The 14,668-nt window shown below is 36.8% G+C and overlaps 1 protein-coding gene across 1 annotated transcript in view; it reads right to left on the bottom strand.

Annotated features, from left to right (window-relative positions):
• RNGTT (RNA guanylyltransferase and 5'-phosphatase) overlaps positions 1-14,668 on the bottom strand; it is a 172,100-nt gene that overhangs the window by 108,691 nt on the left and 48,741 nt on the right. The window contains exon 10 of the mRNA XM_082300231.1: positions 13,569-13,640. Within this exon, the coding sequence (XP_082156357.1) occupies positions 13,569-13,640 (72 nt within the window). The remainder of the gene's footprint in view (positions 1-13,568; positions 13,641-14,668) is intronic.

Below are 14,668 nucleotides of genomic sequence, written 5' to 3'. Positions count from 1 at the left end.
AGCTCGTTTCAATTGGAGGTGTCAGTTTCACAGCAATGAGACACAAAACTCATAGATTTGCATTGTTAGAAGCACGATACAGCACTGAAAGTTGTTTACATGAGATCATCCCTCATTTTGCCACCCCATTCACACAAGAAAATAATTTTCAAAACCCATTCCTTTCATGGCCTACAGAATAAGCTCACAGAGCCTTGGCTTGCAAACCAGAATTCTTTGAAAATTGAAAGCAGTGAGCAAAGAAAACTGGGAAGACATGGGACTCAAATCATCAATGGCAGCAGTATAGCTGAGCAGGAGAACCAGCTACCAGGTATTTCCTATACTAAATGCAGCTAGAAGGAAAAAAGCACTGCTCCAACATGCATCAGAGAGGATATGAACTGGTCAACTGGGAAGAATGCCAAAAAAATAAAGAGCAAAATGACATTCTGATGAGGCATGCAAAGGTAAGAAAGTAAGTAGTATCTTAAGAGGTATCTCAATTAGGAAAAAAACAGAGTACCAATTTTAGACCAACATGAATTTGATCAATTCCTTCCAAAATCATATTGGCTTTCACCAAAATCTTTGGCATTGCATGTTCCCAAAGGGGCATTAAGTTTGTCTTGTATTTCTTTGCTAGCATTAGATCCTACTAGGCCTCTATCAAAAGTCCTCAGTTGTTCATGGCAACAGCCTTAAGAATTATGCATTGCTCCCATACCACATGTAATTCATAACCACTTTCTTTCAGGACTCTGCTTCCAGTCTACGTAAGAACAGGCAGCACAGCCACCATCACTCTGTAGGGAAGCACATCTTGTGCAAAGCCTGTGGCAGACACCATGGGTGAAATGTCTCCTAATCTCTGTTCAGTGATCCATGCTCGTGAAGAAGAAAGCTTAGCTCACTGTTACTGTTGCCTTCAGTGTAATCTTCCTTTCAAACATGAAGGTGTTATTAGTAAAAAGCCATTCAAATAAAAGGAAAATTAGGATTATGGAAAATTCCAAGGGGCAGGAGAGTGGTTCACTCTTTATTCATTTCTCACAGGATACAGATGTGTGATCTACAGATTTTAAGTGCCACAGACAAAATGCTGGAAAATCAATCAATCTTTTCCTTTCTACTACTTTCCTTCCTTTCTTTCTCATCCCATGTATAGCATACTTGAGTACTCATCTATACAGTGACAGAGTTTGTCCTGGTTTGTACATGTAATTAAAACACAGACAACACATCTCAATCCCTGTAACAACTGACTGAAGAACTAATTTAAGAATTCTTTCCTGGGAAATGTGTATATATTTTTTTTTATTACTTCAAAAAACCCCATAATTCTCTAGGTACATTTCAGCAAGATCTAGTGCACATGCTCTTTCCTATAGTACCTTTTCCACTCAGCCGTATTTTATTAGTAGGTCTGAAAGAGCAAATTAACTAATTAATATTTCATACATTTGAGCTTCCAATAAGCAGTAAGGTTATTTAGAAAGCTTTTTTATAATGACTCATTCAAAAAATCGTTTTGTACAGTGATTTAAATTTATTTCCATCCCTTAACAGTTAAATTAAAAGCTGAGGCAACTTCATATGCACCATAAACCAGCTGAATCACTTTCTTTTCCTTTAAATATTCCTTTCACTTTTCTCATCTACTTGGAACTAATTATTTCCTGCAGTTCTGCCAATCATATATTTCTATTTTAAAGCTTGTTAAGCAGAAGGGTATATTACAACTAGATTCCATCAAAAAAAGGTCAAAGCTAGGTTGACATAAGATTATATGAGACAGGAAAACAGACAATGCTGCCAAGCTGCTTCTTCATCAGACTAGTAAACTAAGAAGTCAAAGAGTATTTCATTCTCACAAAAGCACAGGCCATTAGCAATAAGAAAATTAGTACATCATTGAATTTAACTCAAGGACATACTGAATAAAAGCAATATTGGAGGAGAGTGGCTCTTTCTTTGTTATTAGACATTTCCCATAATTACAAAAAATGTTCTAATACACAAGGCATTTATCCCAGACATATCCAAAATCTTCAAGTGATAAAATTCTAGTTTTTCGCAAACAAGTAGGAGGGTAATGTAGGCTGCAATAAATAATTCAGAGACCTTGACAAAACCAGAAGAGATTTAGTGTATAAAGCACATATTTAAAAGTTGTCAAAACCCAAGACATTGATGCACGTTTACTCTAAACCCAGCCATTAAGTAATAGCATGTTTTTAGGCAATATAGATGTTTTATTAATCTAAGCATTCAGATGATTAAGATTTTATTCCAATATGTAGGTTTTCACCTGTCTGGGAGGATGAGGGTCACTACTGCTTGACAGCATAGTTACTGAAGTACATTACATGATAATTCCTGTTCTAGACATTTTTAACCTAAAATATGTGTGTTAACAAAGGGTAAAACAAAATTAACAAGTAGCATGTATCTCCTACCTATGCTAGAAAGTTACACTTCCCTCTCTCTGTAAATAAAATGTATCCTAAAGCAATACATCATTTAGACAAGCCTTAAGAGAAGAGTCATCTGTTGAATCAACACCTCTTCCTTGAGCAGCTGAGTTTTCTTCACCTGTTGAGACTGTGCATTGCACTAAGGTCACAGCACGGAGTGGGCTTGCAAAATATGGTTCTGATGTTAAAACATCCTCCACACAACTTCAAAACATAAGATGAAATTTCTACTGCACTTTGAAACCCACCCAGGAGTCAAAACATCTAAATTTAAACTTAGGCTATTTCAAATTAACTTCTCAACAAGTCACAAAAGAACCACAAAAAGAAATACATGTTTAAAAACACTAAAAAACAGGGTCTGCAGCTCATTTAATATCCATTGTCTTGAGCAGTTGGGGGAGAGCAATTTACTTATTGAATGGAGATTAAAAAAGGAAAAAAAAAAAGGGAAAGAAAAAAAGAAAATTAAAAAATGCTACCACCAAAGAAAATCCACCCACCCAACAAAACCACAGTCCCTCTAACGATGCTCCAAATACATGCCAAGAGACTGAATTTGGACAAGTGTCAGGCTGTGCTCCTGCCCTCCACCCGGTTCCCAGTGACCTCATTGTTGAAGTCACAACTTCATGCTGCATCTGGTGAGTAACTCAAATCCCAGGTCATTACATGCAGGAAGATGGCAGGAGTTGCTGAGACAGGGATAAGAGGATAACGTGATTTCTGCTGCACATCCTGCATGTCTCTCCACAAGGAGAAAGGTATCCCTGAGGACCTACTATCACCCTCCACGTTTAAGTTTCCCTTCCCCTGTGTCTCTAAAGTTACCTTGTGGCTGCAGGTCAGCAAATTCCATAAGCCTTACATGGAAAGTCCTTTACCCAGATGGATGCAGTGAATACACCATGCTGTATAGGTGCTAAATTCCATAAAAGTACTTAATCTTTGATTTTGGTATTTATGTGGTTTTTCCCCCAATGCAGCTACAGTTAAAAGGAAAATAATGCCTGGGCCTCTGCATACAGCTGATAAACCAGCATGGTCCAGGATAAACTGAGAATATTTATTCTTTTCCTCCACGAGGCAGGCTGAAGCCTACCCACCAGCAAAGCATGCTCCATTTGCTTCTTCAGAGCAGTACCTGAGACATGAATAATTCAGCACACGCACAGAGATATACGTTCCATGCACATCTTCACTTACTGAGCCAGAGTGGAACATATGTCACAACTGTCTTAGCTTTAATGATTTTGAGAGAAGAATAAAGAATAAGCTCAGCCTGATATTCTACCCTGTGTTTAACGTTATTATTGACAATTCAAGACATCCACAGCTGACATCTGCATTTCCAATGAAAGCCCATTATTAGTTCTTCCAGCTTCTGAAGGCCACGCAGTCTAATATTTTGCATTTAATATTAATGATCTGGCACATATTTCTTCTGACCATCGTTTTATAGATGCTGCTCTTTTTCTATACATAGCTTTATATAAAAGCAATCTAAAGGTGCTGTTTCAGTTTCCAAATAAGATTATTACTACATTCAATCACCTAAAAGGTTTTTTTCATTTCCTATGAAGTTTTCTTTTTAAAGCAGGATTAAAAATAAGGTATCAGAGAAATGAAAAATTTTATAGAATTATGACCCTTAAGTTCTACATTTCTAAAAGGCAAAAGGCATGAAAATCAATATAATCTAAAAAGTAAATTTAAAATTTTGGAGGTTTTCTAACTTTCATCACTCAAATATTCAAAACATATATGACAATGGCAAGGAATTCAGCAGTTTCAAAAGGTTTCTAAAATTTATCTTACCATCAATGAGGTACAGCGTGTGAAATATTGTTTCAATTGTAACAATACAACCAGTGTGCTGCAGGAACATAATTACTATTTATATGTTGTTGTTTTGTACAATGGAATATCGCTCTGATTTGTTTTTCACAGAACAAAAATGATTTGAAGAATCAGACCTATTAAAAAGATTGCTTGAGACATATATGGAAGTACTGGTATTTCCTTAAAAAATAATCACTAAAAATAAATTTTAAAATGTACAAAGGAAAGAAGTTAGTAGCCAATGGATAACACCAAGGTCTAACAGAACATACACATATAGCTCCATAGGGTTTGTTCATTTGTAAACATATGTCACAAGTGAACAACTTGAACAAATCAGCAGGACTGTTGAAACTGTGACTAAACAGACATGATCAAAACAAGAAAAGTAGTTTGTACTCCAAACGTTGCTCCCTTCCTTGCTCTTCTGGGATTACTCAAAATTTTAAACAAATTCACAATAAAAACCATAAAACTCTGTAATTGCAACTAAATGATAAATATGCACCACCAGTGTAACAGTAACATATACAAAGCAGAATATTTACAATCGCTTGAAGTGACTGAGTTATGATTCTCATCACCAACACAGGGCAATAAAGAGGCAGAATTATGGAAACAGGCATCTAGCACAGATGAACACCTAAGCCCTCTGTTTTGAAAACAAAGCTCCAGTTAGGCACTGAAAGCTTAGCAGCTGCTGTTTTCGGAGAACAGACAACTCAGTCAAATTCATTGATTGAATGTACAGTGACTTCATTTAGAAATCCTTCTGAGCCCTCAAAAACAGAACTCAATAAGGGGATTTTACTGGGACGTAAATTATCAAAACGAAAAGGAATCCTGTTCCATCTAGACTGGTTGCCTCCCCTCAGGTAATCTGAGTAGATGAACTTCCCGCTTCAATTACAGAAGAAAAAGTCATAGTTCTAATAAACCCTAATTATAAAACAGATGTGTCATTAACACCATGGGGTATTTACACACAAAAAAGATTGCAAATGGGAATACAAGTTTTAATAATTTATCTTACACTGAATTTAGGCTATCTTCAAAGTCAAACACAGGATTTTACTGCTTCAGTTTTTTCTAATTTTTTTTTCCTAGAGCTTGTGCTGCATGTGGTATGGAGGCATTCTTACCTTAATTGCAACAGATACTAGGTGGTCCAGTCAATATTTTCTCTCTCTACTTCTACTCTCCTCACACTCTTCCTTTCTATCAGCCATTCACAATGACTCTTCATAGGAATAGCTGTTGCTGGGTTTTCACACAACTGTCTTTATGATAAAGAATTATCACTCCAGTGAATTAAAGAACCGTGGGAAAATTCCGTCATCTTGAAAACATTATTCAAGCCATTTCATACTTGAAAAGATTGTGGTACTGGTGTTTTTAGAATATAAATCACTTCATGGTATTTAAAATAAGACTGTCTAGTACAGATAGTATGAAGTCTCATAAAAACTAGAAAAGAGGGGGGAAGAAAAAGTAGTAACAATCAGCACTTATTCACAACTACTATCTTAGAAAAGGAACCACCTACATTGCCTAAACCATGACAGAACTAAAAATTAAGTATCAGCTTGTAACACCTGAAGACTTGTAAACATCCATCATTTCAGTACACAATCTGTCTTTAGATATCTAGTTCATTGTCTACATGGTTAGCTTATGAGTAAGAAATACTGATAAATGTAATACTCATTTCAAAAGTGGTATTTTTTTCTTCCTATTTATTTTAAATAAGAGAAATATTCTAGAAAGGATAAAAATACAGCCTTCATATTCTCTCTGAGACCATAACAGTCAGTCAGGCTATTCAAACATGTTAGAATCACAGAATGGTCTGGGTTTGAAGGGACCTTAGAGATCAACCAGTTCCAACCCCCTGCCATGGGCAGGGACACTTTTCACTAGACCAGGTTGCTCAAAGCCCCATCCAACCTGGCCTTGAACATTTCTAGGGATGGGGCATCCACAGCTTCTCTGGGCAACCTGTTCCAGTGCCTCACCAAGCTCACAGTGAAGAATTTCTTCCTACTTCCTACTATCTCATCTAAACTTGCCTGCTTCCAGTTTAAAGCCATTCCCCATTGTTCTATCACTACAGGCTCTTGTGAGAAGTCCCTCTCCCAATCTCTTATAAGTTCCCTTCAGGTACTGGAAGCCTGCAATAATGTCTCCCCTAAGATTTCTCTTTCCCAGATTGAATAATCCCAATTCTCTCCCAGTTAGGCATGGAAAAGAAAATTCCATAGTGAGGTCCTGCTTTCAACCTTTATAAAAACAACCCCAAAACATATAGTTATTATAATTGCTACATCCTTCTGGTTAACTTTGATTATTTCTTTTTGTTTAGTTCCTTTCCCCTAGAAACAGGAAAAAGATGTGAAGAGACAAGGGAGAAAGCTGAAAAAATGAAATATTATTGCTAGATTAATTGTAGAAAAGGAGTAATTAAAACTAAGTTAGGGAAATAAGACATTACGACATTTGAACACACTCACTGCTTCCATATGACCTTCCCCCCAACACTCTCTTCTGCCTATAGATTTTTGTTTTGAAATACACTGGACAACAAGCCCTGTTTAAGACTTCACTGCCAGTACTTAGAAAACTGGACATGATAATGCAACTGGAAAACCTGCCCCACTGTAAAGTTTCTCACACCTTCCACTTCAGCTGTGATTACTGCCATATTTTTGAGAGATCTGAATATTTTCTTGAGACAGAAGCTGTATTTAAGTCCACTTGGCAGTTCCTATGGGAATGACAGTCATAAACTGTGAGCTGAAGGAGAGAGTTTTTCTATTTAATCATAAGTTCCTATAATGTAACCAGAAGATTAAAAGATACTGCAGATAAAAAGTGAGGGTTTTTAAAGACTAAAATCATGAGAGGCAGAAAATTGTTTAACAAAGACACTGAGAAAAGCTCTTTAAGGAGAACCCCTAAGAACAAAAAAAATTGTTTGTGGACTTTATTCTGCAAATTGTATTTTCAGTTTGAAGTATCTCAGTTTTTTTCATTTACAACCCAACTTAAACTTTCAGGTGTAACTTTGTATTTTTTTATAGCAAGTTTCATGGTTTGCTGAAAAAGCATGACATCAGGTTAAGGAAGTAAGATAAAACCTACAGACACAAACACCTGAAAAATACAAAGGATTTAGTATCATGGTAACTTCTAAAGCTACTCTTGGAGAACTACTTGTCCTGTACCTCTCTCCCAGGAGCAACACTTTGTGTCTCTTCCACTGACAATTATGCTAGTGATAATCTGCCATTAAAAAAGTTTCTGCTGAGACATGCTTCATGTTAAGGTATAAAAACATTCATATTTTGAGAATTAAACAGGGCATGACAGAATTTAATTAACTCCCTTTTGCTTTTATATAATACTCTATTAAGCACTCTTTATTTTGGAAAATTTGGAAAACAAACCACCTTCACTGTGATCCATAGTGCCCCCTGGGTTGGGAAAACGAGGATCAAAGTCAGAGATGTAAGGGAAAGAAAGAAATCAATGGATTTTTTTTCACACAATGTAACCAGCAAGTTAAACAGTCATGCTTCAAACTATTTATAACACTAGAGAATGCTCCCCAACAACAAGCAGCTTGTTAGATAAAAAATAAGAGCATGAAAACAGCAAAGACATCCTGGTCAGCATGTACTAATTATCACTCTTCAACAATAATTTACTTTTTGCATGCATCATAGCAAAGGAGATCTTTTTTAAAAAAGGATGGAAAAATGAACAGAAATGCTACTTTTCAGTTGCTATGCACTTGACTGAAACAGAAGGAGTAACAGTAAAGAAAGCACAAGGTAGCTGTCAGTTTACCACAGAGGTAAGAAGATTTTCAAATTGTGCTGCTCAGACATACAAGTCAGGTTTTTAATGATGGATAAAAGGTGATCAACAGGGAAGGGGAATAAGGCAATAAAAACTTTGAAATGACAACTAACTGTGATACATCAATCCTACTTCACAGACCCAAGAGCTTCTGCAGCATCACTCCCTTACTGTGTTGATTCTCTATCCCATAAGCCACCATTTGTTGCTCTTCCTATACTGTAATGCTGCCCTTTTGGAATTTCAGGATACTGAATTGCATTACCTGGCCAGGCTGCCCTTGCTCTTAATAAACAGCACCATAAAAACTGGAGGAGGAAGGAAAAGCAAACATAATGCACCTCTCTCAGAGTGACAGCAGAAAGCTAAGCAAGACACAGCTAAGTGGATGCTCTGTATTTCATTTACCTGACAGCCCTGAGCCATGAAGGAATGAGGTGATATATTCATATGCTGAGAACATAACATGCAGCAGGAGCACCAGTACAAGCATTTGGCTGTTTGTTAGAGAAGAAATAATCAAAAGGGTGCAAGAGCAAACATGCCCATAGCATCCTTACTTTCCAGAGTGCTGTTAGTAACAAAAGCATTTTAAACCTGTATTTTCAGGTGATACCATTTGAAAAAGAACCTCAGAATTAAAATTATGAGCAGAAGGGTGACTGGCAGCCAGGTGCATTTGTAAACAGAAGAGATGCAATTAAACACTTGCATCTCTGAATTGTGCCCCCAAAACTTTCACAGTACAACTTTAAGATAAGGTTAATAGGCTAGTAAGTGAGAGACAACATGGACTATGAGCCTTACATTGCTTTAAAATGAAGTTTGTAACAGAAAAGTCAGACATGGTAATATTTTACAGGGATTTAAAACAAACATTTTTCATGCATTAATTCAATGAGCACATTGGCTGTGGGCAGGATTTACGACCAGCATATCTGTCTACCATGACAAATTTTATCTAATAGCAACAGCATTACTACGCATAATGACAAGCAAAGAAATCCTGCTCTTGACTTAATTCAATGCACAAAGTATTAGGAAATTTAATCAAAATCCTACCTCCTCTCTAAGCATTTAAATAATTATTCTTTTTCAAGCATTCAGTCTATTCTTACCATTGCAATCTGGTCTTACAAAAACTTGGCTAGAGTTTAAAAATTTAAAGGCCAGGGTTAGAAAGGAAAAGGAAAGTTGTACTCATTTTCAGCATCTTTGCTAAGAATGCATTAATTAGATCCTACATCATGCCAGCGTTACTTTTTATTACTTAACTAAGGAAAAAAAATAGTCGCTTATGTTTAGTGCCATACATCTACAAGTAGCTACTGAATATTATCTAAGAAAAAGCTTCTCAAAACAAGGTCTTTCAGGAAGAGCTGTCTCCAAGATGACTGGAGAATGAAAACATATTCTTTTGTGGACTGTTTCAGATGAAAAGGGATTTGGATTTACCTGCATTTGCTTCTGGGGCTATTAGTTATTCTACTATCAGCTTCCTCTCTTACATTAGAATTATCCACCAAATTATCCACCAAATTTGAAATTGTAGCTATACAGCTGCAGTTACTATAATGATGAACTCAACTACATACAGACACAAATCAAGAAGCTGAAAAGCAACATACACTGCAGGGATTTGGCACTGTACTCATTAAGACTAAAGACTGTAAGGAATGGTGGGTCCTATTAGCCTTTTATGTTCAGAGGAATATGAAAAATTCAGATTTCTTGTGTGTGGACCTCACAAAGGTCAAAAGGCAGGCTTATTACACTAGGATACAGCTTTCTTTCTACTAATTTGATTTTAGCAGGTGAGACGAAAGCAGTGAGACAGCAATGTCATATTTTGAGTTGCTATTAATAACAATCAATGCCATGCTTCAAACTGATGAAAATTACAGTAAGAAAAATCTTTTTAAATCTCTTGAAGAATCATTTGTTTTTCTTGACACAAACATCTCTTGCAACAAAATGGGATGTGTTATAAGCTTTTAGAAACCAGATGTCACAGAAATAGTAACTAAAAGAAATAATCAAAGGATTCCATCAGCATCCTTGAAGACAGACTTTTGCAGCAACTATACATGATAAACATCAGAATTCAATACAAAACTTATCATGGAAAAAGACAACCAAGATAACTGACATGTTTTTGCTTAAGAATTCAAGTTTAGGTTTCTCCCAATCACTGAAACTCAATTTTTATGTTTCCTTTCTCCTAAGACGTTCCTGTATCCTCCTAAGACTTTTCCTGTATAGACATCTAGAGCCAAATACACACTATAGATGTCAATCAGTCTGTTCTCTTTGTTTCCTTTGTTTCTTTCTAGAATGCTGCTATAGTTTATTCCTGACATACTACAGCAAAATCAAAAAGTAAGTAACAATAAGCCTCACCAATAACAATGTGGATTAAAATCTGTAACAGGTAGTTCCTTGTCCACTCACTTTCTCTGCATTGTGAATGCAACATTTCAGAAAGAATATTCTGATAAAGCTAGAAAACTCTGCAATGCTTAGCTAGCAAAATAGGTCATGCATTTGAGAATAAGCTCAGCTAAAAATATCTTAGTTCACAAGACCTGACTAAAACATGGTTTGCCTGAGCAAAGGCATTTATCAATGGGGTTTGAATGTGCATTTCCCCAGCTGCAAAGTTGCATGTCCAAGAGCAGAGTAAGCCGAGTCACGTGCAGGGTGAGACACAGGACATGCTGCAAATCTTGTAACTCATGAGCAAGTCCTCCATCATTCACCTTCAAGACTCAACTACTTCCCAGATCAAAACAATGCCAAATTCCAGCGCAACCTCTGTTTGGGGGAGTTTTTGGAGTGGGGGGTTGTTTGTTTGGAAGGCGGGGAGGAATGTTCTTGTTTTGAACAGGACCAGTGCTTTGTGTAATTATTTTATTTGAAGATCTGCTAAAAAAATGAACAAAAATCTAATTCACACAACTTAAATAGGAACTTATTCTTTCTTGCCATTTACAAGTTATATTACATTTACCTCTCTTGGTGATAAAATTCAGTTGATCATTTCTTGCCAAGCCAAACATCCTTGGGTGCCCATTTTTATAATTAAGCTTCTAAAATTAACCTAAAAACAGCTGTGCTTTTTAATCTTTGTAGTAGGGCCATTGCTAATGACTTCTTGTAGTTAAAGCCCTGCTTGTACTCATACTGATAACATTATCTTAATTCGTCCTTGACTTTAAAAAAGTATTACACAGTAACTAGCTCCTCTCTCTCATTCCCAGGGCACTTAAAAAACAAACAAAACCCAACAAGCTTTAAAGCACTGCTTAAAAGCAGACTTTTCCTAAACACTGACAATCCTCTGGAAACCTGCTGATCATTTTTCCTGTTTGCCAAGTGGGATTCATCATGTTAAATCTAGACACTCCACTACAAATTAGTAGTTTAAAAGTAGTTTTTAAAAAAAGTTCAACAAAATAATTATGAGTTTTGAAAAGTGTTATTTTGCCAGTACATGCACATCCCAAACTGAATGACTGTACACTTCTTCTATTACATGCTTACTTCAAAGGAAGCGTAACAGCAGTAAATGGCAGGTTAGACTCAAAAGGAGAGCAGAGACAAGGCAAGACATGAAGGTAAATAAACACAGAATCACAGGTGAAGCCACAGGTAAGAAAACATAAAGGAAAAATGAGAACTCAGGAGTGGTTATAGAAGACTGTATTTTTCAGAAGACTATATGGAATTCTTGCTTAGGGAAAAGTCTTAATTGTAGGAGGGATCCAGGAAACTAACACCTACTTTTTAGAAAAGGTTAGAGAAAGGACATCCAGATACGGAATTAAAATGTGTTAAAAAAAAGCTTCTAGTCCTAATCTGTCTTCCCCACAAACTACTCCTTTTAAAAGCAGCTGTCCTAAGTCACAGTATGACTATGCTTCCAAGAATACCTAAATAATTTCTGGTGACTGGTGACATGCCTACACTTGCAATTCCCACTCAGACTGAGTGATTGAGCTGAGTAGTACCTTACTCAAGATTGGAAGAGTCAACTGTAGTTTAGAAAGGCTGAAATGCCCTGTGGTTTACTAATCTTGTTTTTGTCCTCTTAGGAGCACTGAAACAATAATTTTGCTTTTCCAGAAGTATTAACAGATACTAGTGTTTCCTCCATGGGCTTTTTTGACTAAATTTAACACATTTTTGTGGTTTAACCACAGTAGGTGCTAAGCCTTCTGCAGACACTCACTCGCTCCCCCTAGAATAACATGGGGGGAGAGAATCAAAAGGGTAAAAAGTGAGGAAACCCACGGTTTGGGATAAAGAGAGTTTCAAAGCTGTAGCAAAGGCTGCACATGCAAAAAAAGTCAGGTAAGGAAGTCATTCACCACTTCCCATGGGCAGGTGGGTGTTCAGCCATCCCCACGGCAGCAGGGCTCCATCACACCTAATGATGACTTGGGAAGACAAATGCCACCACTACAAACATCCTTCTTCCCCCAGCTTTAAATGCACAACATCATATGGCAAGGAATGTCCCTTTGGTCAGTTGGAGTCAGTTGTCCTGGCTGTGTCCCCTTCCCTGCTCCTTGTGCCCCCCAAGCCTACTCACTGGTGCAGTGGGGTGAGAAATGGAAAAGGGCTTGAAGCCGTGCAAGCACTGCTCAGCAATAACAAAGAACATCCCTGTGTTATCAGCACTATTCTGTGCTGATTTGCAAATCCAAAACACAGTACCATGTGAGCTACTATGAAGAAAATAACAACAAAAAAGAATCTGTAAAACACACCAGAAAGAGCCCTTTGGTGATAATCAAACCTTCACTGTATTTGAAAGCTGGTTTACAGAAAACAAGTTTCCTATTTTCAGTACTGTTTAACAGCTCTTTCCTGTGATCACAAAGACTTTACTTCTAGACTCTGTTCTCCTTTTCCACAACTTCTGCAATATATTTCCTTCGTATACATTTTCCCTACAGCCTGTGCCACCAGGAGACCCTGCTGTTGAGGACTTAGCAGAGGACCAGTTGCCTGGTTTCAAACAGAAATTTGAGAAGGAGGTGACAGAGCAGCCTAACAAGTACTGTGAAGCTCTGGTAACAAACACACCAGGCTAACTCCTCCATCCCCTCTTGATTTCACTGCTTAAATAGTTCAAACATGCTCTAGAAATAGGAAATTTTCCAGCAGTGGCTAGCAGACTGTTTCAAATGGCCATTTTTTTCTTGAGCAAGGGGGAATAAATCAACATGTATTGTAAGGCTGCTTTCAATCTAAATTCCAATGCATTGCTTGTTATCGAGATGCAAAATACCCAAACACTTTTGGTGTTTATATTTACTCTGAAGCTCTTACTTATATAAATAAGATTAAAATTGCAGTAAGAATCAATAACTAATGATAAGCAATAAAATTGAAAGTACTTACATTAAACTTAATAATGTCATATATCAAGTACCGGGGGACAACCTGTCCATTAACCTTGTCGATGATCATTTCCTAAAAAGAAAAGAGAAAGTATTGGCATTTTTTTCATAAATATAGAAGAAGAATGTTGACACATTTATACTTGGTGCATATACCTGCAAGCATGATGCAATCAAACACCAGCCACGTCTTTATTACAAAAAAATATTTTACAACAGGTCAAGGTTATAAAAATATTATTGTGGTCTTAAAAGTCTCTTGTGAAGCATTTAATGAAACACTAGGAAGCTGTGCTAGGGCTTCCCATTCTGATTTGCTACATTTATATATTAGTTTCCCCACAGCTTTCAAAATCTTTAGTGAATAATGAGTTTTTAGAAACCTCAATAAGAACTGCGATCCTAAGTCAACCAAGCACTACTGGAAACCTTGCCCACAGTCAGAAATACAACAGCGAGGATGTAAAGAACAAGCATTCACACCCATTTCCTATGCTCAGGTTGGATCTTTTCATTTGAACAGTGTCTTAGGCAGCAGTGAGAGCTGCAATTTGCTTGAATGTTGCACTGTGACTAAACAGTATGGCTCCTCCAAACCGAAATATCACAGACACTCTCTGCTTCACACGAAGGTGGTAAACATTCAATAGGTACAGGCAAATCATATTGAAAATAGGTCAGGTAGGGAAAGAATGTTAATGATCAACATCCAAACACAAAAATGTTTCCTGAACTTAATGGTACATACAAAAATAAATATGCATTACATGGTAGTGCTTACATCCATAACTCAGGCTTCCTATGATGGGAATCAGATATATCAGACATAGTATATAGAGTTTGATAAACTAACTAGGAAGATTGAAAATGGTAACAACCAACCACTGGAAGATCTTTTCCAGAGACAACTCTGAAACAGTCACTTCTCTAAATGCAATCCATCTTCTCCCTACCTCCCTCCCCCACCTCATTCTTGCCTAGTAAGTTGTATCAGCTGCAGATTTTTTTCTAAAAATACCAAGTTAAAATTCCAAACTCACACAAACAAGATAAAACAATTGAAAAACATGGAAACAGTTCACTATGACATGATGAAAACAA

Source organism: Coloeus monedula (genome assembly GCF_965178545.1).
Source record: "Coloeus monedula genome assembly, chromosome: 2".
Lineage (NCBI taxonomy): Eukaryota > Metazoa > Chordata > Aves > Passeriformes > Corvidae > Coloeus > Coloeus monedula.
This window is presented reverse-complemented; position numbering and strand designations above follow the sequence as displayed.